Genomic DNA, 26,444 nt, shown 5'->3' with positions numbered 1-26,444 from the left:
AACTCACTGCTTTTTGTTCCGTATATGGTTTAGCTTACAAAGCAAACCAGCCTTCCAATGAACATTATTCATGATTTCACAGAAAAAGGAGGAGACAAATCAGATGCCTTGCCCTATAGTACAGTAATCATTCCTTTCTTTATTGTGTTGTGCTGTACTTTCAGTATTTTGAAGTTGAATCTGTCAATATGAAACTGAAATATGAATAAGCAGAATATGGATTGAGAAGTGTGAGAACCTTTAGCTAACTAACTATAAATTAAAACCAAAAGCAAAAAGGGGGATCCCAGGGAGTGTTGCCACACACTGTCTGTTAAATTGACTTGAAATGAGTTACGGAGGTGTCACTATCACTATCACACATCAGCACCACCCTCCTGAGGTGACAGTGGTTTCTCTGTAAAAGCATTCATTTACAGGAAATAAGGAGACAAGAATATATAATTTCATGTCTGTCTTAGTTACAAATTAAATTTGAAGTCATGTAACGTGTTAAATGACAAAACTAGCATAATCTAATTTACAAAGGTATCTTATTTTGATATAATTAAAACATTTAAAATACTAATGGCAATTATTTTATTCATTGCGCAATTTTAAGTTCTAATGTTACATTCTAGCAGTGGTAGCAACAACAGCACTCTTTTTATATGACTATAATTCACACAAATAATAGATTTCTAAACAACCTCAATTCATAGCAGACAAACATTGAATACTTAATTAAAGTTTGAGGCACATACTTTGTAATATTTGTATATGGTCATTAAATAGGTCTACTAACAATGAACATATGGGATGTTTTAAGGAGTTACTTTGGTGAACCATAAATATCCAATCAAATATTTTTTGAGAAAATCGAAAAATCTGGACAATCTTAAGTCAGAAAAACATTTCTTACGCACAGAGAAGTCAACAGCAACTGGAACCGTCAAAACAACAGCATGAAGTCTGTGTGCAGGTGAATGTGACAGTAGCGCCATCTGCTGGTCATACTTCATACATACACCACCAGCCAAACCTCAATGCATTTGTTTCGTTTGTGGAAGACCTCGATTTTCCCTTATATAGCCATATCATTTGTTGACGCATTTGACTGATGGATTTAGACATTATGTTTACGTTTATACATTTGTTTTTATTCATTCCTGCTAATTTTCTTCAGATGAGGAAGTACTTCCTGATCCAGGACCACTTCCGTGTCTATGTGTTATGGCAAAAACAGCTGGTTTGATCAACATAATACAGGGACTGCAGGAGCTGACAGATTTCAGCCTAATAGTTTTATACACAGGATGAATCATTTATTATAACTTTTGTTACATTTTATATAAATATGCGAAAATGTTAATATCATCATACCTCACCATGATACAAATACATTATTTCTTTTACTTATTAAAGCATTCAACACTGCAGGTTTTCACCCAGTCAAGCCCAAGTACAGAAATCCAAATGCAAATTTAGATGGATACACCTGTGCAGTGTCTGTATGTTTTGTGTTGTGATCCTCCCTAAGCCAGCTGCACATCAACGTATCACAACGTAAGACATATCAACGTTTTATGACGTTGTTTGCCTGCTGGGTTTGACGCAACAATGCAGTAGCCATACTTTTATCTCGATTAAAGACAAGCAAACAGAAATAATAAAAATGTAATATTCAGCAGGCTATTTGTGCCAGTTATCAAAACACTGCGATTACAATCACGTAAATAATTTAATGAGATTAATGGTCTTAGTAGGCTACATTTTGAATAGGCTATATGTTTGGGAAAATGCGATTATAGGTTATATTACAATTTTTAAAAAACGCCAGAGGGAGGAAAGTCGTAATAAGTGAATCATAGCATCAAGCAACATTTCTGCTTTGTTTGGAACTATTTTCATTGTCAAAATAGAGCAAAAAGAGTCAAAAGTGACAATATGTCTAAAAAAATCATATTGTCAGTTTATATTGTGACGTCGTGACTCGTGAGACGAGGATCCGGTTTACAAGCACCAAACGGCTGTGGTTTATTTCCTGAACGTGTACAACCTAAATACGGGTATCATTTAGGAGGTGTCCCCAAAAACGCCCAAGAAGAGATGTAACGCTAGACTAACTTTCCTCCGCTCCCGCTCACAGTCCCCTCTTTCCGCCCTTCCGTCTTTAGACCCGCCCTTAATTATTTCCCTCCCGGACACCTCCCCCCCAGAGCCATAGTCAGAGAGAATGGCTCTGCTCCCCCCAACAGCAGGTGGATCAATAGCCTGCATATTTATAACAGAGAATAAACAGTGTCAGCGCCACAATATAATCAACTTATTGGTTATTGAACTTAGCTACAAGATCAATCACATTTGCAATCGTGCTGATATTAGAGAAAACAGCACTCTTGCTCGTGTAATATTGCTTAACTATATTATGTTATAAACACAAAATACAAGAACACATACAAGGGCAATTCATATCTTGAATTTTGGGGGCATTTTTATGCAGTTTGGTGGTATTTCCGACCTTGCATGATGCTACTTTGTCAACGCAAGACTAGCTTGCTTTGTTAAGCTTGAAGGTAATGTTCACCCAAAAAATACACACAAATGAATATGGGTTGCCAAACATTTGATGGGCCCCAATGATTAAAAATAAATATCCTACTATTTAAGTCAATGGGGTCCATCTGCTGTTTAATTAGGCTACTGACATTCATCAAAATATCTTCTTTTTGTGTTCAGCAGAAGAAAGTAACTCATACAGGTCTGAAACAACTTGAGGGTGAGTAAATTATGAGAGAATATACATTTTTTTGGTGAACTATAGGCCTACCTTTAATGGAGGGCTATTGGTGTTTTAATAGTGGTTAATTTCTGTTAAGCAGTGATATAAAATAGACTAGCAATAATAATAATAGAAAATAATAGTGTACCCAAAATTAACATTTCACAATATAAACCTTTTGTTTAACTTGTTTATCATCACAAAATCATTATTTATTCATATAATTATGCATAATTCCTTATTTATGCTTACTTATATCAATAACAGTGTAGGCTAGATCAATGTCAATAATTTGTTGTTTTTGCACAAAAAAAAAACAAAAAAACGTATTTTATATTTTAAAACCATTTGATAATGCCTATTTTCATAATCCAGTGATTTAAAAATGAAACAGCCTACATTTAATCTAATTGGAAGTGAACGACCATGTCATTTTATAGGGAGTCCAGACAGTGCTCTCCTCTCCACTGAGACCTCTAACACACACTCAGAGCAACAGCATATGTTGGTTTTCCACGTTCTCTGTTTGATTTTTCTTACACATGCTATGAGTGTGAAAAGATGGTGGCACCTGACAGAGATTGAACAGATGAGGCGTCCAAAGCATCACCTGGGAACCATGCACATATCCAACAGGCAACAGCCGCTAATAACTTGTTGCTCTCTAGATTGGCCCAGCACGGTCCCTCTGCCACCTGCTCCAGATTTCTTTTTTGGAGAACCTGATATGCAACAGCAGTCTGTCACCTGTTACTCAGTGCATTAGAGAACTGCTGGAGTAGAAATGCCCCCCATGATGAATATAATGTGGGAGATGAGCAGACATAGGAGTCTGTTTTTCCCAGATGACTCCGTTGGACAGGATGGCTATATCTGAAGCCAGGGTGGGCGGCTTGAGGACAGGACTGTCAGATTGAGCAAAGGCTTCAGTGGTGATGAATGCCATCTCCATCAACAGACAGATGATGAGTGGACACCTGCAGGACCCGGATGCGGGCAGAACTAATACAGCGCAACGACACAGACCATTTACAATGCAAAGAGATATACTATGGCACCTGGAAAGTAATGCAGACGCCCAGAAATCCGGGACAATCACTCAGCACAGTGTCAGCATGACAGAAGCTCCTGCATTCCAGCAGCACAGACCAGTGGAAACTTGGTTGAAATAAGGCAAACAGCATTCGGAGGTGCCATATGCCAAAGAAAGCATTGGTGTGGCACAATGGTAATGGTATCAAATGGTAAAACCATGGTATTTTAATATTTACTCTAATACTAGATGATTACCATATTCATATGCCATGGTACTTTTAAAGTCCTCAAAAAGAATATAATGGAAATAACAGACGTGTGTGTGTGTGTGTAAGCTTGCCCAGAGACATCAAATTGATGTCAAAACTTGTCATCAATTTGACATCCACATACCGATGTCCTATTCTCGACCAAAATAACGACACAAAAGTAATAAAATGCTGAAAAGATTGAATCTTCTTGAGTCTGCCGCCTTATACCGCTCAGCGGTTCTCGCATACACTAAAGGTGATGATACACAGGGCAACTTTTTGGGCAATGTTGCCATCAATGGGCAACCAGATGAGACACAGGGCCCACGACCGATCTAAATTTATTTTCAATGGAAAAGTGCCCAAGCAACAACCACTTGGCAAGATTGCCCAGCAGCATTGCTCAAAAAGTTGCCCTGTGTATCATCACCTTAACACTCACATCACTTGCCAGAACCTGGTATCGAACTATGAACCTTTTGTTCATCAGGCTAATGCTCTCAACAAAAAAAAAAGAAGAATAATACAAAATACTTTGTGGGGGTACAGCAAAAATGCTGTTTGTAATGAATTACAGTTCAATGTTGTTAATCAACAAATCAGTATCATTTTTAGTAAATGTAATAATCACTTCACTGCTTCCATTTCAGAGTAAATAAAATTAGAAACCAGTCCAAAACTGTCATTTTTTTTATTCAGTTAAAGTCCACCCACAGCAATTTTACAGTTGGACACACGCACAACGGCTGCACACAGTTCAAAATGAGATGTGCAAATGGATGTTTCGATGCCTCAGTTAAGAAAAAATGCTATTTAAACTAATCATACATTAAACCAATTTCAGTGTGGGTATTTACTTTCTCGTTTCACCTAAATACCACTTGAAGACATTGCCTTTCAAACTGACCTTAAAATGATATGCAGCATCTTGATCAAGTCTTAACTAACTTTTGAGGTCAAATTGATATCAAGGTGCCCGCTGCTGGGTGTGTAATTGTTTTTAAACACAATGAATAAATGTTTTTTTTTATTCCTCATACCATTTATTGGGAATAGATGAACATCTCACAGTAAGAAAGTTCTCTGGGGAGCCACTGTAGTCAGTCTCTCAACCTATAACACTCTCTCTCTCTCCTTTCTCTCTTCATATGGTGTAAAATCTTCAAATTGTTAATATTTATTAAAACGATGTGAACCCCCAGATTAGAATATGTATAGAAGTTTTTTGACTTATGTTGTTTCCAGTGTATCATTCATAAAGGCTAATGTATAAAAAAAAACACATCAGATGAGGCAGAGATGGATGCCTGTGCGCCACCTGCTGGGGGATTTGTAGTACGGGTTGATCGTCCTCCAGTGCTCCATAAAACTTGGAAACAGATTAGCAGATAAATGTCACAGCATTCATTCTTGGCACAAGATCAAGGGAAAGAAAAGAGACTGCATCACAAATATGTAAGCAATAAGGTACGAGAGGCTGTGCTGTATCGTGAATAAGTAACGGCTGAAGGGCGTTGTTAGGCACGAAGCGGAGCGGAGCATACATCACTTGCCTCGAGTACCTTATTGCGTTTATAAAACGGTTACCACACAATATTAGTGCAACTTTCATGAAGTTAAATCAATAAAAGCATTCCTTCCGCTAGAAAAAAATAGTCCCTGACCGTGAACAACAACGTTCCAATGTGTAATATTCACGAACATATATATATGTGTGTGTGTGTGTGTGTGTTTGTGTGTCTGTACTGGACAGATATTGAGTAATTTCATGACCGACTGGATATGTGTACTAAATTTGACATGAATCAGTAATGTTTCCATTGTTAATATCCAGCTTTTCCCACTTCTTCAAGTTTAGATTTGGCTGTAATATCATTAATGGTTGATGGTGCAAAATATTCTAGGTGAGAAAAACAAATAAACCAACACATGCAGCCTCACTGGAGCACTCAAAGCTCATCATACTGACATGCACACGGTGTGAATGATTCAACCAATCATGCTTCATTGACTTTCACTCCACTCTAGGGTTTGTGGTTTCCATCCATGTGGACAAAAAACGCTGGAAAATTTCTGTGGCATTTCCTACATGCAAAAGTAGTTAACTTTGTATCTCCCTGCCCAGATGTGGCCTTTGCATACTTTTTCTCACAAGGAGATGATGTTGGCCAGCGAATGCCATGCTTTCCTGATGGGGATGCCTGACTCCACCAGAGTGGACTCGAGGATTTGTAGCAAATCTAGTCTATTTCCTCCAGTTGAGATTTTAAAAGAATTTGAATGAAATATGTAATATCTGGAAGCCCATTCTGATCTGTTTTTAGATTAAGATTAAAATTATTAATGAAAGATCAATGTATTTCCTCATTTTACATTTTTGCAGAGAAATCAGAAAGACCACAAAAAAGTAAATTGTGGTTGAAGGTAACAATAATTCTGTCATGATAACTCTAGGGAGATTGGTATGGTAATAGAGATTGGCATGGTAATGGATATGGGCGTGTTAATGTGTTTGGTCTAGGCGGAATAGATCTGCAACGCTGATGCTACTGTAGAGCTAGTACAAGAGACTCGCTACAGCCAATACATTCACAGACATTACTGTGAGCATGTAAGACATACTGATGCTGCTGCTGCCGCATATATAACATACATGAAATACCCGCCGTAGCAGACCTGTACAGGTGGAGCTGGGGAAGGTGGAGGGTTTCTGAAAGCGCGGTGCAGACTTCTAACAGCAACACTAGTCAAGTCAAGTCATCTTCATTTATATAGCGCTTTTAACAATGTAGAAAACACTACCGGAATTTGTTGAAATTCAAATTCCGGTAGTGTTGAATTTGTTTGAATGTTGAGCCACAGCTCATTGGCCGCTGATGCAATAACAACCAATCAGCTGTGCTATGTAGATAATGATGTGATCGCTACCAAGTTAGACCTGTCAGCCTGCACCATCTAGAGTTTCATGCCAGAACTAGGTAATTTCAGAGCCACAGTAAACAGCACAGTATTTCCTGACACATTAGCCTGTTTAAGCACACTACATGTCTGTTGCTCATCTCATAGGCCTATATGTAAATAAAAAATATATGGCCAACAGAGTACAGTTGCTTTCCACAAGTCATTCACAAAGAGTTACTGTGAAAAAGCTATTGGTGGCAATGTTCCTAAGGCTAAAACGGTACAGTAAGCTTAATTGAGCATTATTTCTCACACTGCTTGAGTTTAGACGTATTTAAACCACATACTGCTTGGCCCCAAGGCAGAGTTTATCATTAGTAACAATGACTCTGTTTGTTAGCTCAGTCGGTGTGCAGAAATTGAATACCAGCCTTCAGGGTTTGTGAGATACGTCTCTCTACTTAATGCCAATCATGGAAGATTAAAGACAACAAATAAAACACACTTCCGTTATCGGTACAAAGCAATCCGTCTTTATTACTTCTGTGTGAACTTGTTAAGATTGAAAAATGAAACGCTTGAGTACATACTCAATGCTCCAGCTAGAAGTGGAACTTGCAATGCTCTTTTTTTAATTATCTTTTGTTTGTACACTTCCAAATTAAATTGGCAACAAAGAATGGCACTTAAGTGATTCCCATGTTGACTGGTTAATACATGTATAAAGATTACTTTCTAAAATGCTATGTCCTTAAAGCACCAATGGCGCAACTATTTACAATTTACATGTTGTTTTTTTGTTATACTTATTAATGTAAATAAGAGAACTGAAATGAAAACTTTCCCATTTCCAAACAGGTAGCAGAAATACCCAGCAGCCAGGAGCAGCAGTGCTGGGCAGAGCTGACCTGAGGTCAGTCGTACGATCTGAATTAATGCTCTCTTATTCTGGATCAAGCCAGCTATCAAAAACTGTTTCCACCGCACTGACCACAGGCCCACAGACTATGGAAACACTAGAAAGAGCAGAAACTCTACAACAAACGCTTTAAACATTGCTTAACACCTTTAGTGTAACTGATGCTCAGAACATGCCTTTTAACATTCAGGCATTTTTCTAAATCAAACCAGCTTAAGTCTGCAGCAAAGTGGGCAACACAACAACAAAAAATAGTGGGAACTGAATAACCGCAAAAGTTCAGAAGTGTTTTGTACACTACTACAGTATTTACAGTTAATAATACATCTGAGAACACTACTGTATCTTAACATTTGAAAAGAAGATAAATACAAGAATATTTATTCACTTTTATAGATCATTTTTAAATTTATATAAAAGCTATTGAAGCTAAAAGTGGCTTAAAAAAGAAAAAGAGAAACAGTGCTATTTCGAGTGCTTTTTAAACTCTGCAAGAGATTTGCTTGCACTCAGTAGGAACAATAAATACTAGCTCTGTACTCCTCTTCGGTGTGGCAACGTTGTCTTCTCAATCTGAAGCAGACAGGTCTTAAACCTACAGGACAAAGCAGGACAGAATAACATGCATTACGTACAAGCATATGTGTAAAAGCTCCTAGTTAAAGCATGAATGATATTTTCAATATGCTGAGATGAGTGTATTAATGCACATGCACATAGCTGTGGAAGTGTGATGTCATAGAGCGAAAGCCAAACTTACTGCAGCAGTGGTTACTGAGCTCACACTATAGTAGAGGGACCAATCACCTGAGATTCCCCCTGTGACGAGAAGGACATGGGCGCAGGGGTTATCACAGGTTAAAGGGGAGGCTCTCACTTGATCATCAGTTGATCAGTGTCTTCTGGAGCGTGTGCATTAGTGCTAGCATAAGCATGGGTGTTACGACACGTTTCTGCATCAGTGACATTTGATGCGGACCTGAAGATGTGCGATCAAAGTATTGGCCATTTGAAATGGACACATGTAATACTAACCGCTGAGATGTACTGGCTGTTAAAGCAGGCTTTCTCTTGGGTGGGAGAGGTGATGGAGGAGTAACAGGAGGAGTCACATGGTGAGCTGGGCTCCTCGGACAAAGCCTCGGGAAGGTGACTGGACGCACATCCGCTGTCTGACCCGCTCGAGCCACTACCAGACAGACAGTGAGACGACGAACCCGAACTCTCTGTAGCTGCAAACACAGACAAGTCGCACGTTATATGAGGCTTCTGAGAAGACGTTCACACTTTCAAACATGTTATAATACATACTCATAGACGGCTGACTGCTGGTCTCATGTTCAAGCTCGTCTTCCTCGATGCAGGGGCTGATGAGAGGTCTCTCCCCTGTTAACAGGCTTTGGCTGCTATACATATGCAGATTTAAGGGTCCTAGCAGTGTGGAAGAGGAGGGGCCACCAGCCACCGGGGGGCCGCTAACAGGAGCGTTTACTGCAGCTCGTTTAAACGGGTTTGAGTGGTCAAACAGCGAGACGGCAATGGATGCTCTCGTCCTGGCCCCTGTAACAGAAGAGAGAGCATGATGCTAGTAAAATACACCAAGAGAATCATTTGCTGCTTCTTTAAAAAAAAAAATTTAAAAAGAATTTAGCAAGTTATTCTGATGATTATTTCATGATAAACAGGCTCACCTCTGCCTTTCATAATGTAGTCTATGGCTCTGTCGTTGATAGCAGCATCGCTGGGTTTAATGTCCAGAAAGGGTTTATTGCCCACCCCCATAGAGACCATCTCCTGCATTCGAATTTCTGCATACACACACACATATAAACATTTAAAAACGCTGCCATGACATGTATCAGAAAAGGAGTGTCGCAATATACTGGCATTGGCGATAATGTGATATTTAAAATGTGTATTTAATGTGGTATATTGAGTGTGATTCATTCGCCAAAATACAAAAGAGAAAATACTAAATAAAGTTAAAGATTAATTTGACTGATAGCATTGTTTATTTATTTCAAAATTATTTTAGATATTGCAATACTATTGTTATTTTAGCACAATGATCATGTCGTAAAAATTGTATAATGTGACAGCCCTAAATTCAGAATAAACACAAACATGTTGACATCAAGATGAAGAAACGCATAGAAAGCGTAAAAAGTGTTTTTGAGTAAATATGTGCAAATACAGGTTACATGATGCCTCAGATCTGCATCGGTCTCTCAAACTCGAAATCAAACTGTAGAAATACAATACTGGTGTGACTCAAAAGTGTTTTAAATATCTGCCTGAGGCCTTCACAGATGAACTGCTGAAAAAATCTTTAAATATGCTAAGATGGTATGTGACAGGAGATATTATCTGCAATTATCCTATCATTCTCATTTGTTCTTTCCAGCTAGATGAACAAAACAAATTCAAAGAACTTGTTCAAGCTCAGCCACTTCAGTTCTTTCTTTCCTACCTTTATTCCGTGTGGCCTGCTGCCATAGTATCCGTGCGATGTCACAGGTCCAGGCGTGTTTGACGTCTGCATTGCTGGCCTGGAGAACGTAGGTCTGGTTCTTTGAAGTTCTCCTCCGGAACCAGACCTCAAACCTCAGAACGTTCTCACCTGATGTCTCTGTCATACCCACATCAGCCGTCTACATAGAGAATGATAGAGTAAAGAGGATATTCAACATTTAATCACAATCAATATTGAGGGCTAATGGCATTTTGTTGTTATCATGGCTTGCAGGAGACCAGCCTGATTTGCAGATCTTTAAACTAAAGCCTTCTGTTTATATTAACATTGGTCAGAGGAAATATAATAAAAGAATGTGAGTGTATTAGTAAAAGAAAGTAGTGTAAAGATCCTTTCACACCAAGGACAATAACTAGAACTATAATTGTTCTAGATTTAAAAGAATAGCAGAGTCCATACCACAACTATAACAATAACAGTGAAAGAGAAACAATATCATTGGAATCACTTTCAGAATGCTTTTTCTAGCTGATGAAAGATAAAAACATTGCAAGCCAATCAGAATTGAGCATTTCAAGCAGCAGACAACATAGCAACAGTGCCTGCTTATAATAAACAGATGGTGTGGACGCTAATATAGTTATCATCATAGTTATCTTGTTAGTAATCCTTCTTGGTGTGAACGGGCCTTAAGTCATAATGCTTGCAGCAAAGTGTGTTACAGCTGTGTTTTCATTTCTGGAGATGTTTCTTGTTCCTCAGAACTTCTGATGTCTTTTAGGTGCTTACCTTAAAAGAGTGCTTGTATATGTAAACATCTAGGCCACCCTCAATGCGTTTGGGTTTGCTGAATAGCACCAGATCCTCAAACAGGAACACATGTCTTTGGCACTTCTTCCTGCCATACAAAATCGTGAACTCATCTTGGCGAACTAATTGTCCCTGTTCCTTCAGATTTACCTGGAAGAGTGTGTGAAAAATGATGAAATGGCAGTTTAGAAGAGAAGATATATGCTTTCCTATGTTTCTCCACGTTAAGTGTAGCACATATCGGCTGTGCCATACACACTTACATCACAGTCTCTGATGGCGTCCATGGCGAGCAGATCGTTGCCATGGCGAAGCTGGAATTTGACCATCTCGGTGGCGGCACGTAGGTACGTTAGCTCCTGCTCTTGGACCTCAGTCACTTCTTTGATCAGGTCTTTCAGCAGCAGGGCGTACTTACTCATGCGCTGGATGGGCTTCAGCAGGTACGACGCCAGGTCCATCTTATCCCCCAACTCCAGCTGCTTATGCTGGAATGAGAGAGACTCTGATTTTACAATCTCAGGCTGAGGTGAGATGAAAGGAATGAGATTAAAAGATGCTGAACTAAAAGTTTATCATAGGTGGTCTAGAGTGTAGTATGGATCCAGTTGCTCACCCTGAAGAAGCTGTTTCCATGGCTGGCCAGGAGTGTGTCCGACTTTGGCTTGTTCTTGCTGTACAAAGCATACAGGCTAAACTGGTCTTGCTATATGTTCACATAGAAAAAAGCACAACAGAACAATATTTTAAGTGTTATCATCCAAATTTCCAGATCCACTTCTCTTGTTGAGAACTTCTCTCTTCCCTTTGTTTCATTTTTCAAATTTATTTCCAGGTTGACTTTTGTTTGGAAAGACTTTTTTGTGTTTGGGTAAATTAATATAAGACTTTCAGGTTCAAATGGAGGGTGCCGTAATTTCAGTGCAGGTTTTGCTGTGCCAGAAACATGTTAAGAAAGATTTCGGCCTGGTTCATACACTGCTGTAGGCCAAGCAGCCTGCCTCTGTGTCTTCTCTGTGAAAGTTTCATATAGTAAAGCTTTTAAGGGGAGCCAGCACTATGAGTTGACCACAACTACAAAGAATGTAGGCTGGTGGTCTTGCACTCATTTAAAGACCTCAGAATCATTACTTGCGGCTCAGTTTGATTTCCATATTCATGGAGGGTGAATGAAAGAGAGAAAAAATACACCGAAATTCTGGATGGTTTAAGACTTGTGCTTTGTCAAAAATGAGCTAGTCATGGACTGGGAACAAACAAAACACTGACAAATTAAGCCCCTTTGTTTCATCTCCAATGAAAACGTAATTCAGGATCCATGAATGATCACTATTAAAACTATTAGAAAAGTCCAGCAAACATCCGAACAATAAGAATTTATAGACTGCAGAATTGCAAAAAACAGACCATGCAGTTTGATGAAAGTTACTGTGAAAAGACTGTAAAGGGACTTCTCTTACATGTCGTAGGAAGCAGTGGCTGACACGTAATGGATGGTTGCAGCAGCTTTCCAGCTCTTTGAGGAAATACTGGCTGTGGAAGTCCACTAGTTTCTCTAGGTTGCCGAAGATGACGCTGCGTTTCCCCCGCAGATCCTGCGGCAGGTCAGCCCGCTCCATCTCAGGGAAATAGTTGTCAATGATGTACCGCAGAGAGCGTACATATTCCCGCTCGGTTGTGACCATCTCATCTACAATATGGCGTAGTTTACTGAATGACAGAGAGAGTGAACAGTTAACATACTTCAAATGCTTACATTTTAAGAGATAAAACTTTTAGAACACATTGAACACAAAGTTTAACTCTTTATTTCAACTCTCTCCAAAAAAAATCCTCCATCCATAGACATGTTAAACTGATGACAGCAAGTCTGAATGCTCAACATGTCTGATAGGCATAGAGCACCTGACTTCTGATTGTCTTGCAGATCCTTTAAGATCCCAATATACTTTAAGCAAAATCGAAGAACGAACTGATGTGACGTTATTTCGAACAAAATCAGGCCGGAACAAAGTTTGTTTTGGGAGTTCGAAACCGCTTGCTAAAACAAACTTTCCGGAAAAGTTCGATACAGCTGGTAAACACCTTTGTACTACCATTGGTCCATGGCGATTACATAATAGGTAGGTGTGCATTTCTCCTGTTGAGTCCGTCGAGGTCAGACGTCCGCAAGTGAAAACATGAACACACTGGAGATCTGCTTTATAGTAGAAAATGAAGTTGGACTTCTGATGAAATGGACACTGACACTGTTTTTCATGTTTAATAAGGTAAAGCTGCTTGAATTTAAGCAATCTATTGTATAAAGTGCTATAAATAAACATGACGTGACTTTCCTGGCTATGATCAGATGCTTTTCTTAATTTTGTTTCCTCAATTTTGTTGTGTGTTGTGTTTATTTTGTTATTGAGAGGAAAGCGTGCAGGACATATTTACATACTCATCTATACTATCCTTCTCACCACACAGCTACACATGGTGTCTGTGTCCAGTACTGAGAAAAATTAGATGATGTTTTAGTATTCACATTAATCTCAAATTGGGTTCTTATCAGAATGTTTTCATCTGCCTTAAATATTTGCAATAACTAGACCACACAGAGCCAAATGCCTTGTTTTGAGTTATTTCTTATGTCTGAAAATATTGTCAACATCACATCTGCACTGCAATCTTGGAGAGCAAAGCTAAATAATGTGTTTTGAAAGGAAGACGCACAGATGTAAAGACCTCCTTAAGATGTCTATATAATCAGATAACTATCCATCTCTTCTGTGTGGAAAAGCAGAACACAAACATGTCCCCCACTACTTCAAAGCCCAGAGGACCAGCAGCCACCTGGGAAAGTGATCTGCATCTCAGGCCCTTTCCCAAGGGGGTTAAAGGGTGACCAGTAGGACCACAGCTGGAAAAGACATCCATGGAGATTCAGAGGATTAAAGTGCTGTGACCGTCTAATAGGACACATATTGAGTTCCTTCATGTAGAGATTGAGGCAAGACTTAAGAGATTCAGTCCATATGTGTTTCAGCTGGAAAAAAGTTTTTTTCCTGGAGTAAAGATATAGGAGTTTTCAAACATTTTGATGCCATCAATGGCCAGATATGCAAAATACCCCCCTTTCCTAAGATATTAAAGAAGTTATTTTGTAGAATGTTGGTAACCAGACAGTTTTGACTTCACTGACTTCAACTGTATGTAAAAAAATTCAAATGGAATATAATGGGAACTAAAACTCTTTAGTTACCAACATTCTTCAGAATTTCTTTCGTGCTCTGCAGAAGAAAGAAATGGATACAGGTGTGGAATGAAATGAGGTTGAGAAAATGATGACAGAATGTGACATTTTTGGGTGGACTATCCCTTTAAAGACAGCTACATTGTATATTTTTATGTATGAAGACCAATTTAAAATAGTAAGTATGATTGTATATATTAAATCAAAGACATGTTGTTTGAAAAATAAATTAGCTTTTAGATTGTTCATGAATTAAATTGAAAAAAATTATCAGAAAAACTATATTTGTACTGTTAAATTTAGAAACCTGAAGAGAATTATTTCCAATCCAATTCAAAATTATTGGTCCCATTTTATATTAAGTGGCTTTAAGTACTATGTACTTACATCGAAAAAGAAGTACAAAATACTTATTGTGTTCATGTTGTATTGTAAAACACTTTTGCTGATGGTCTTTTTGGTAAGGTTAGGGACAGGTGTGGTGGTATGGGTTTAAGGGTGGGTTAAAGTGTAAGGGAAGGGTCAACAGTGTAAATACATGCAGGTATTTTCAAAATATAAGTACAATGTAAAAACATGTATGCACACAATAAGTCCAATGTATCAAATTATTAATTTCAATGTAAGTACATAGTACTTAAAGCCACTTAATATAAAGTGGGACCCAATTATTAATACAGCATAAATTCATAATTGATATATAATATTTATTTATTATAAATTATATAATTATTTACATAGTATATTTACATAATTATTTTATCTATTTATATATCATTATTTAAATAACAATAAATTATAAGTAGCTTAGCAGATAATATTGTCTTGTTGCCTGAAAGTTTTTTTAAAAACCTTTTTTGTAGAGTCGATGACCTGCGGACCTGTTTTTGTTATAGCAAGTGAGTGTGGGTTAGCACTTACAAGGGTGCGCTGAGTGTACCCACCTGCCCTTGCTGCGTGTTTCGGGAGCAGGACTCCCACTGCAGTGAGTGTCTAGAGAAGACCATCCATGCATGGGCGGCAGTCGCGGGCTGTATGGCCGATCGATCACTTCAGTGCTGCTCACCTCCAGACCTTTAATGAACACCCCTGTGTTTCCTCTCCGTGCAGGCTCACTCAAAGTTCTCTGGCAGGTCCCATACCGTGACACAGAACCGCTACCGGCAGTATCGAAGCTCTGGGTCTTTCGTAAAACCCTGCGGTTGGGTTCAATAGAGGCGAGGCTCGGGCTCGTAGCACATGCCAGCCCCTCCAGATGCGGCTGCTGAGGAGACTCGTCTGTGGAGATGCTACGTGTTAGCCTGTGGGATCTGTTGTGAGGAATTCTGTGCTCAATGCTATATAGACTCCCTGTCGGGGTTCGGACAGAGTCACGGGCGTCCAGGCGTATACCTAAAGGGCTGCTGGGAGTTGAAGACGTGCTGGACTGTGAGGAAAGTCTATCCCGGCCCCAGCCACCGCCGAACGCTTTCCGACATGAGAAGGAGATGCTACTGCTACGCTCCTGAGGTTTAGCGCTACTGTCCGAGTTCCGCCGAGAAGAGTCACCCCTTGCTGATTTGGAGTCGCTCTCGCGGCGGGAGCGCAGGGCCATCTCCAGCTTCTTCTCAAACATCTGCTTTGTCTCCTGACACTTGGACCAGGCGAACTTCCACTGCTTGAGTCCCTGCTCACTCTTCAGCTCCCCAGCGAGGTCCTTCATCTCCTGGAAGTGTGCGTCTTGGATCGGTGGGTGCTGTGTGCGATAGGTCTCCAAACATGTGATCACGCCCTGACATTTCTCAGACATGCCACACTCCTCCATACTAACACACGCCAAATGACGCATGCCCTCTAGCGCCCATTCATACGCCTGAAAAAGAGAGGGAAAAAAAGTCATCCGATGTGACCACCACTGAAAAACAATGTTAAAACCAAATATTTAATAGTCATTTTAATAGTTTATTTTTAGTTAACAATAACAACAATGGGTAGAACGGCAGCTTTTGACAAAAAAAGAGAACGAAGACTCTTGGTAGATGTATGGAGAACGAAGGCAATATGTCACAATAAGATGTTTTTATGCATATTTGAGAAGAGACAAGAGTATAAAGGAGACTTTTTATGGAAAACAACTACAAATACTCTGTGAATGGGAATGAGGCTAGGATAGAGTGAGTGAGAAACCTCCAAGCACTTCTTTCATGTGAAATAAAGAGGTTTTTAGCCAGGAACTGGGAGGTCTGGGTAAGAAGGCTTTAACATGCAGCTCAGCAGCAGGAGGGCCTATAGTTTCAACTATGTGTGACAGCACCCTACCACAAAGACACATGCCAACCGCTTTACTAGCTGTCTCTCCATTTAAGAGAAAACCTGATGGCCCCTTCTCACACTCCAAGATGCTGTTACATCAACTGGGAGGCACTCTTGTTTTTAGACCTTTTTTCATTAACAACCTAGCAGGAAGGTTTCTATAGTGACTGCTCCTGAGGATTCGAGTGCTCTCCATGCTGGAAAATGAGTGGTTAAACTTCAGAGGGGATTAACACAGATCAAACACAACCACCTTCCACCCCACACAGACACACACACACACGCACGCACGCACACACACACTTCAGTGCTGGCTGCAAACACAGGCTTGTATTTAGACATTCCTGAGAAAGGAGCAAAACTCCCCCTCATCTCTCTCATTCTGTGCATACACAAAACCTCCACACTCTACTTTAGCTGATATGTGACATGGTGACATTGCTTTGCTCCCCAAGCCCCTAGGCTCTGTCTCTCTCTCAGGTTAGGGTGACACAAAGGCCACATGCCAGCGTATGGGCCTTCGGCACCCAGATACTAAAGTCTCTCACAAAAGCAGGGGGGTCAGAGGTCAGCTGCCCACACTAACAATACACACGGCTAAGAAGTGACAGAACAGATAGAGGAGAGAGACACACACACATAAGACACAAAAAGATGCAAATGGTACATAATTGATGAGTAAGAACCAAATGGCGACACTGAATTTTAAGGCCCTTGCAAATAGAGATGCAAAAATGTGTACACATTTTTTTGTGGTTTAATTTCTTTAAAGCATTATTTAGGGTTAAATACAACTTAAGCTCTTCGAAAACAGAAAACCACTTTTAAAAAAAATTCAATTAACATAAATCGGTGATTGCCGATTTGGTGGCCGATATATTGTTCATCCCCAACTTAATATTTGAGATGGAAAGTCTTAATTGAAAGTGTTCATTTTTAATGTTATCATTATTGGCCCAATAAGAACATTTTGCAGATATATTAAATTATTTCCTTCAGCTGAGACACTTCAGATGAACACTGTTCGCCATGATGGTTTTGAATTGCTTGAAATATGATTGGAATCACTTAGAAAAGGAAAATATGGTTAAGTGCAACATATGCAGCACAAGTCTGTCATATAGGCTACATAAAATTATAATGAGAACATTACTGTAAAAGAATGTTGTGAATGTTGTGAATTATTACAGGATAACTGCATCCACAAAGGATATACACCTTCATGACTAGCACAGTCACGTTTGTTTGCGCATTCGCAGCCTTTTGTTTTGTATATATCTGATATTATCTCACAAAGGATGTATTTGGATGGATATAGGATGCATATGGTTTAGTTAATGAACCAAGTAACGAAGCGCTTCAGTTTCCCGGTGTTCATTCAGCTTCAGCGCACGCAGCTCAAACAGCAATGCTATTATTTGAAACAGTAATATTAATTAAAAATATATATTTTTCACAAATATTGATGCATTATTAATAATAACTAGCATTTTTTTGTATATTATTTTAGTAACAATATGGTTTAAATAAAATCATTTCATTATTGTCCGTGCGAATGATATTCCATTTTATTTATCAATGGCACATGCATTTTAATTATTTATATGCAAGTAAGGTTGTCCAATGACTTGTTTGAATTATTTAGGCATTATGTTATTTATTTGTAAGGCAATAGATTTTCTTTTTTTATATATATAAAGAAAGTTGGTCATAGGAGTGTAAAATTAATTTTAAAACTTAAACTGGCTCAAACTAAGCAACTGTACTGTATAGGCCTATGTTTGATTTATTGTGAAGTGTTTTGGACAGGGCTTTAAATGAGACTTTTGTTTTTGTAATCAGTAGGGCTGGGTAAGAAATATCGATTTCTCGATTTTAATCAATTCTCATTTTTATGAACCGATATTGATTCTTAAATCCCAAGAATCGATTAGTCATCCTGTTTTCAGTTGATGAATGAATGGAACTTTGTAGCGCGCATCCCATCCAATAAATTGCAATAATCTTTGTGCTTTGTTACTACTGATATGAAACAAAGTCTCAGATTTCAAATTACGTCCATTTTCTTAACATTTATTAAACATAAATACCGTTTTGGCGCTGTGGCGTGAGATCGCTCTGGCGCAGCTCAGCTCGAGCAGCAGCAGTGTGGAGCGCACATGATCTTCTCTTCCGCCTTAATAATACCAGTTACAGCGCAAAATAAACATGAATGAACATCTGAAAGTGTGTTAAAAGATAGAGTACAACTTATCGAAATCCGTATCATGTCATGTAACGTCACATTTACCTCAGAAAAACCATCCAGTGACCATAAACTCGTTAGTCAGAAAGAAAAATTAACTCTAGAGAGGAATATATGGAATATTTATATAGGATATATATAGGAATATATGAATATTTTGTTAAATATATGCACCATATTACATATTCATTATAATTTTTAATGTTCTTCAATATTTAATGCATGTTTGAATAAATCTGGAAAGTTTTTTATGACAGCCACCATTAAAATTTTTATATAATTTCATATAACTTTATTATTATAAAAATAAATAAAAGTGTATTTTAAGTGTTTGTATACAAATCAGTTAATTTTTACCCTCAATATTATAGTAGGCTAATGAAGCCTAGGCTACAACTGACTCCCATAGTTTACAATAATAGTTAAGAGATTTGTTTTCCTTGAGAAAATTTTCAATGTATTGTACCTGATATCCAAAATAATCGATATTGAATCGAATCGAATCGTAATCGAATTGCAAGCTTGTGAATCGAAATCGAATCGAATTGTGAAATTTGTGTCAATACCCAGCCCTAAATAATATATTGATAATTGTTTCTCTAGAATTACAGTCAGTGACTTCAGAAATGCTGTTAATTCTCCAGTGCCTCCCTGTTCTGGTAAAGTGATGTGCGAAACAGACACGGGAAACACAAACAGATGTAAAGAGCTCTGTTCCTGTAGTAAAACAGCACCAACGGTTGACGGTGATGGAGTCTGCCACGGGTTCTGCAGAGAACCTGGGGTCAGAGACTCCCCTCGTGGAAAAAATACCCCCCACCCTGCGCATTCCCCTTAGTGAAATAAAGCAGACACTTTGATCTATAGCCCAATATAGTTCCTCACTCTATCTGATGATGCTCATAATAATGTGGGCAGGGGATGACATCATCGTTAGGTTGGTTAGCGTGCGAGGTTCTTTGAAGTGTGAATAGTGTGTGTGTGTGTGTGTGTGTGGTGGGGCTCTGATTGGTGAGAGCAGAATTAGTTTGCCTGAGGGAGGCTCCTCTAAAGGCCCCACTATTCAACCCTGCACAAAGAGCAAGAGAGAAACAGGGAAATGGAGAGAGAGTGTTAGATGTGCTAAAACAGAGCAGTGGGAGTGAGACAGATCCAGTCTTGGACTAGGCTTTTGTACACTCCCATAAATGAATCTCTTAGCAGTCTAAATGGGTCAAGAGGAGCATTTTAAACTTGAAAGAAACCATCTTTTATTATTTCCCCAAAAAGAAATCCACAAAAAGGGGAAAAGGTTTTCATGACATCAGCCGGTCTCTGATCTCATGTCTAAGACATGCCAAGAATGTTTGCTTTTTTCTTAAAAGGATAGCGAGTGTCAAAATGCGAGTGGGGTATTATGCACACTGTGTTTTTAGGAGGCACAGGCTTAAATTCCTCTGACAGTTATTGCTCTGTAACTCACTGTACCAATCTCGAGACAGGGCCGCTTAACCCTCGACACAAGACCCCGGCATACATCTCTGTCATTTTGGTTGAAATTACCCACTTTCTTTCTAAGCCGCTGACAATAAAGGTAGGGTGACCAGACGTCCCGTTAGGCGTGATCGTATAAAAAACTTCTGTTACGCGAGAATAGCCTAATCAAAGGTACCCAATCTCATCACAGTATATTTTGGAGAACAAAATTACCATGCAATCACAATTCCAAAACCATGCCCATCATGTGGAGTATCTCACGTAAATACTGTTGGTTATGGCTTAAGTGAACTTAAACAGCTCGGTGAAAACCAGATATCTGTCAGTATTAGATCCTAGCATTCGGTCTTAAGTGACAGCAGCCTAAAATACCTGTCTGTGTGTCATCAATGTTAATCAAACATCAAAAGATGTTAAATTAATGTATTGATGTCAAATAAACCTACTGTACCAGAAAAACTTAGTTTATTTAATTTGTTACTCCTATTTGTCCTATTGTTTGTAATTTGATTCTTTGTTCTTTTTTATGCAACAAAAATAAAATAACTATGTGTATATATCATTGTCATGAAATATAATTTCTTATTATCATGAAATATGTGGGTGGGGGGGCCTGTCCAGTGTCCATCCTGTCCCGTATTCCACCATGAGAAATCTGGTTACCCTAATAAAGGAGGAATGTCAAAATGAGGTAAAATGTTTGAAGAATGAACTGCGGACCATCCTAAACCAAAAAGCAGGATTTGGATGAGTGATTCTGGCAAAAGAGAATGAAAAGAAAGAGATGGAAACAAATAAAGAGAAAAAAAAAATAAGAGAGAAAAAGGGGAGAGAGGGGAAAAGCTGATTTGCTATAGGCTGCAAGAAATGAGAGCGAGAGATGGAAAAGACCCATTTCCTTTAATGAAGACACCCTGTGGAGTGTAGGAAGACCAACCGGGACCAGTACCACAAAAAAATACATTCACACATTAGCAACACAATCTAAAATAGCACAAATATTTACCGTACTCTTCATGGTTAAAATAAAATACAACTAAATGATTAAAAATCTTTCATTTAGTAATAATTTGTAACAAATAATATACATTTAATTTATTTTTATAACTCAACAGAAACAACAATTATTATTATTGTACAAAAAATATAGCCTATATATTAATAACATCTGTCATAAATAATATAAATAAGGTTAATTTTCTGTTCAATGGCAGCATGTCAGACACCATATGCTATCTGAAAGCTTAATCTAAAGGAATGCAAATCAAATGAAATGAATAGTAAAGGATGATGAAGAGGGATGGAGAACACGAGAGAGACAGCACCTGTATGATAACTAGCCCCTTGTGATTTTGGCTAATTCAATCTAATAGTGGTTTTTAAACAGAATAATGGTGCATTAAATTCACCAAACCTAAAACTCAGTAAAGGTCATTAATCATAAACCAATCACTTAATGCCTGATGCTGTTGTATGATTGATGAGGAATGTTTCAGCAGTTCAGTTTTTGTTCTTTTGTTGTGTGTGTCAGTGGTGACGCATGCAAGTATGCACGTGTCTACTGCTGGGGGAACGTCTCTGTGTTTCCTACGAAGCTTCATGAATGTCAAAGCCTAAAGAATTAGGCTCAAGAAAGGAGAGTTCAGCAATGGCATGCGCACACACACATAGAGGAGGGAACACGCAGGCCGTGACAGATGTGATTGCAGTCTTCTCTCTCTGGTTTAATATGTAGAGTATGCTGAGAGACAAACGTGTTGCATATGTAGAGTAATGTGAAGCACATACACGCCAGCTGCTTCATAGCAATAGAGACCATGAAACACTAAACATGCCCACTAAAGGCCTGTTGGAAGCACTGGGCCTTTGCGAGAGCTTCATTTCCTGCTTCTACGGTTCAATTCAAATGAAGGAAAATACTCATAATTATGCACATACTGCTGCATAATACTGCTTGATACTTCAAAAGGCACAAGAAGTGTGTCTATACAGAACAGATGTCAAACAAATTGTTGGACTGCAGAGCGCAGGGTCTGTTTCTGATATAGTAAGGGGTTGGCTGGCTTTACTGGGGGTAATGACTGTTTGTAAATAGGAGCTGAGAGAACCGTGGGACTTCTGATTTTTGCCCTGGCCTGGTTGGCAGCAAGCACACATGAGGACTATAAAGTTGCCACTGTCTGCCCATTAGTCCAATTTTATGAGTCAAACAGGAAATAATACTGCTTTGCCGGAGAGCATGGGCTTTTTGAACACAAGTGTGAGACCGTTCAAGAGAAAAAGAGACGTGTTTCGAATCTTTGAATAAATTCCCACATAAAAATATTTAATTTAAGTATTTTAAGAATAGAGATTTAATTCCTTAACATAAAAGTGAATGTGTACCACGTTTTAAAGTGAAACAATGAACTTTGTTTGCAAATACTTTGCAAAAAACCTTCCGTTCATCTAAACACAAGCAGAAATATTGAAAAGTGCAAGCAGTTACCAGTTGTTTTATAATAATGAAAAACAAAAGTAATAAATGTAACATTAACGTTAAATAGATTATTGTGATTATAAATTAAAAACATCTAAAACTGACAATTTCCCGTTTTGGGCCTTTTTAATATTTATAATGTCTAATTAATGGAATTTTATTCCTGGAAAGTGGTATTGGTACTGACACCAGCAGTATTCGTCTTGATGGTACTTGGTATCGGATCGAAAAGAAAGTGATATCTCCAATTCCTTGAATTGTTGAAAGGATGGTCATTGGTTGGCACCATATGCTAATGCTAATGTGTGTGCACAAAAATCACAGCAGTGTGTTGCATGTTGTTCTGTTTGAGTGAGTTAATTTGATTGAACTGTGCCTAGGAGGGGGCTGGGGGAAAAGGTTTCTGCATAGCGAGCCAATCATGCTGCATTTGAACCATCAAAGTGGCATTAATCAGACCCGATCACAACTCTGATCAGACTGAGTGGCTACTTAAACGCCTCGCACACGCACAGCACTGGAAAAGCTTATGAGGTCAAGCAAACACTCTCATGCCCTAAGGGAATACACATTAGCCAACCCAAAATGTAAAATGACAATCAAGGCTGAACGAAAATTTTAAGTAAGACCAAAGTGGTCTGCTGGCTCTGTTTTTACTTTCCCTAAATTGAAAGGAATCGTTAAGCCTAAAATGATGGAAATAGTCTTCCCAGAATTCACAAGTGTCTTACTTGTTTTGGATGCACTTACCATTAAAAAAAAAAACTATAAAAAAAATAAAATGTAAATAAAAAAAATAAAAAAAGACAAATAAAGATAATAAATATATAAAAAATATTTAATAATTTAAAAAATAACTAACAAATGAAAATAAATCAAATTCAATATCTTAATTAAAACTTTGTTTTAATTATTAAAGTTTTATAAAATTGTTGTCTATTTTTAGACCAAGCGCAATAAAAATCAGCTCTCAGCACTGTTTCAGCACATGCTATCCAGGTGGCTAATGAGTACAAGGTGCAAACTCAACAGAGATTAGTCAACATGTCATTAACAAGCTGTGAACAGAAAACTGACAGCCCTTTTACTTTGTCCCTTCCTCCTCCTATTCTTTACACAACTCTTTAAGGGCAACATGGGAGGTCAACCATCATACACGTTTATCATCTTTCATTTCTTGTCAGTGAACGGGTGTGGGGGTCAGTGTTTTGTATCCACAGGTGCTAACCCCAGGTTCTGCCACAACAGAGTAGGACACAAGGACTGAGAGACAGGAGGCCACAGTCAGACCGCCACAAAAGATAGACACACCTAATTAATAGTGCATGGGGCCTGCTTTTTTCCTCAGACTGTTGTCTCCTGTTGTTCGTTGGGGGTTTGCGGGGCAATGAGGTGTAGAGAGGGGTCTAGAGTTTTTTGGGGAAACGGTCCAGAAATGGGAGTCTGCATAGAGCGGTACATGCCTCAAGCTCAGTCAAGCAGCTTGATGAGAAAGAAGACACACCAGTCTATAAATGTTAGAGAAGAGACACACGGATGATGAGGGGAAAAGAGACAAGGAGGTGCTGTTCGTAAGTAGGGTCATAAATGCACACACACGCTCATTGGGATTGGCATATGCCAGTGGTGACTGAATGATGAGTTTTCTACGCAGGGGTCCGACAATGTCAAAGCAGTCACCTGCATTCTCTTAAGCAATTAAACAGGGCTCCCTCTGAAGCACCTACTGTGCTTTACTGACCTCCTCACTGCCAAACCCAAGACCACAAGTCCAAAATCAACTCACTGAAAAAGAAACTGATGAGAAGGAACAACAATAATAACAAACAACTAGTCGAGACGCAACAACAACAGACACCTGTGGTGACAAGCATTTGTTTGAGGAGGTTAAGAGATACCCAAAACTCTAGTTTGAGTACAAAGACATTTTATTGGCCATAACTTCTGGAGTAGAATAGTGCACACACACTATATTTTGAAAGGCTATAGTGTTCGGCTGTACGCACGCGCTAAGCGTTCCCATCAAAACCCAAGTATGCTTTGGGCTTAACCCCCTGAGGTCGGCTATCGCGCCGGCGCGATAGGCTCGTTTTTTTCCGTATGAGTGCAAAAAAATAATAAAATAAAAATATTAATTTTTATCTTATATGCTTGTGTTGTACATCAATCTATCCTGTTAAGTGTGTATTATTTTTGTGTACACTCACAATAAAAACAAAGTGTTGTGCTTTTCGCCAAATAAAGAAAAATAAACGTGATGCGAGTTCTGCCTTCTATCTTTCAGTGTAGTCCATTCTGAAACGCGTCCGAAAATGAACAATAACTCAGCGAATACTCAGTCAAACAGGCAAACAGACATACAGGCATGAAGCTTGAATTCTCTTCTCTTAAATGAAGTAATTTATATAAAAAACAAATATTCTCATCTTGTGAAATCTGTATTAAAAGAGAGCGATTCCAGTCGAGCTAATTAGAGCTCATTCAAATGTAATGTGACTCCGCCTACGGAGAGCGCGCGCTATTCAAACGCAAATGAATGAGGCAATCCGCGCAATCCTGTGAACGCCCCCATATCAGCTCGAGAAACACAAGTTTATTCAGATCATTACTTGTTTACACCGTCTCGCTGCGCTGTGAGGAATAACAATAATGAAGTACCTCAGAAGTGCGGGTATATCGAGGAGCGAGCTGATGAGGAATAGGTTACTGTAAGTTTTTTTTTCTTCTCACGTGAATCGGGTTTCTGTTTTTGATGAATGAACGGCAGAGATGCGCGCTGTTTACCACAGCTCGCAAAAAGACAGTTTAAATTTAAATTGCGTTCCTGTGTGAATGAATGATGATGTTTTAGCAAACTGTATTGCCGTACTGAGTTGAGTAAAAATCGACAGAAATATGTTGAAATAAAATGTAGGCTATTTGTATAAGCAACGTTTTAAACTGAAAATTAACATTTATATGCCCTAATATTTCATAAAAACAATGTTACAGTCAGGCGTTTCTGTTTGTGTATGAATGTTTCGGTTTTAGCAAACTGTATTGCTACACTCAGTAAATATCGACTAAAATATGTTGAAATAAAATGTATTTGTATAAGCAACGTATTAAACTGCAAATTAACATTTATATTTCTTATAATAAAAATGAAAGACCTATATTACAGACATATGAAAGACAACATTTCGTTGATTAGTTTTGGATAGATTATACATTTTTAATGTAAAATATCTGCCACCTCAAATAAGCTTTCAAATAAGTTTGCCAATATTTGCTTATGTTAAATATAATATGTTTTGTCAAAAATAAAGTTATCAAATAATCAATCAAATCCTTAACTTTGAAATATGTATGATAAAATGTATACTTTAGTTTTTACAAAGAAAGATTACACTTGAATTGTTGTAATTGTAACCTTTTTAATAAAAAAATATATTTACAAGGTAGATGTAAACAAACTATTAAAAGGTAAATATAAGCCTTTTCTTTAAATAACTTTTATTGTGCTTTATTATTGACAAATTTGGGGAGAGGAAAAATATTCCAAAACTGAAAATACAGTATGAGAAT

At 38.3% G+C, this 26,444-nt stretch overlaps 1 protein-coding gene across 4 annotated transcripts in view; it reads right to left on the bottom strand.

Annotated features, from left to right (window-relative positions):
• Positions 1-7,737: 7,737 nt before the first annotated feature.
• plekhg4 (pleckstrin homology domain containing, family G (with RhoGef domain) member 4) overlaps positions 7,738-26,444 on the bottom strand; it is a 91,895-nt gene continuing 73,188 nt past the window's right edge. For 3 of the 4 annotated variants that reach the window (XM_079867006.1, XM_079867004.1, XM_079867007.1), the window contains exons 14-24: positions 15,330-16,237; positions 12,611-12,860; positions 11,767-11,856; positions 11,414-11,638; positions 11,130-11,300; positions 10,338-10,518; positions 9,559-9,675; positions 9,179-9,427; positions 8,903-9,099; positions 8,628-8,686; positions 7,738-8,462 (exon numbers count right to left, since the gene is read on the bottom strand). In XM_079867006.1, the coding sequence (XP_079723132.1) occupies positions 8,648-8,686; positions 8,903-9,099; positions 9,179-9,427; positions 9,559-9,675; positions 10,338-10,518; positions 11,130-11,300; positions 11,414-11,638; positions 11,767-11,856; positions 12,611-12,860; positions 15,330-16,237 (2,427 nt within the window). In that variant the 3' untranslated portion in view covers positions 7,738-8,462; positions 8,628-8,647. The remainder of the gene's footprint in view (positions 8,463-8,627; positions 8,687-8,902; positions 9,100-9,178; positions 9,428-9,558; positions 9,676-10,337; positions 10,519-11,129; positions 11,301-11,413; positions 11,639-11,766; positions 11,857-12,610; positions 12,861-15,329; positions 16,238-26,444) is intronic. The other variant, XM_079867005.1, reaches the window with a different exon arrangement.

This window comes from Squalius cephalus, assembly GCF_949319135.1.
Source record: "Squalius cephalus genome assembly, chromosome: 3".
NCBI classification, from domain to species: Eukaryota; Metazoa; Chordata; class Actinopteri; order Cypriniformes; family Leuciscidae; genus Squalius; species Squalius cephalus.
The sequence above is the reverse complement of the archived record's forward strand: the minus strand, read 5'-3'. Positions and strand labels throughout refer to the sequence as shown.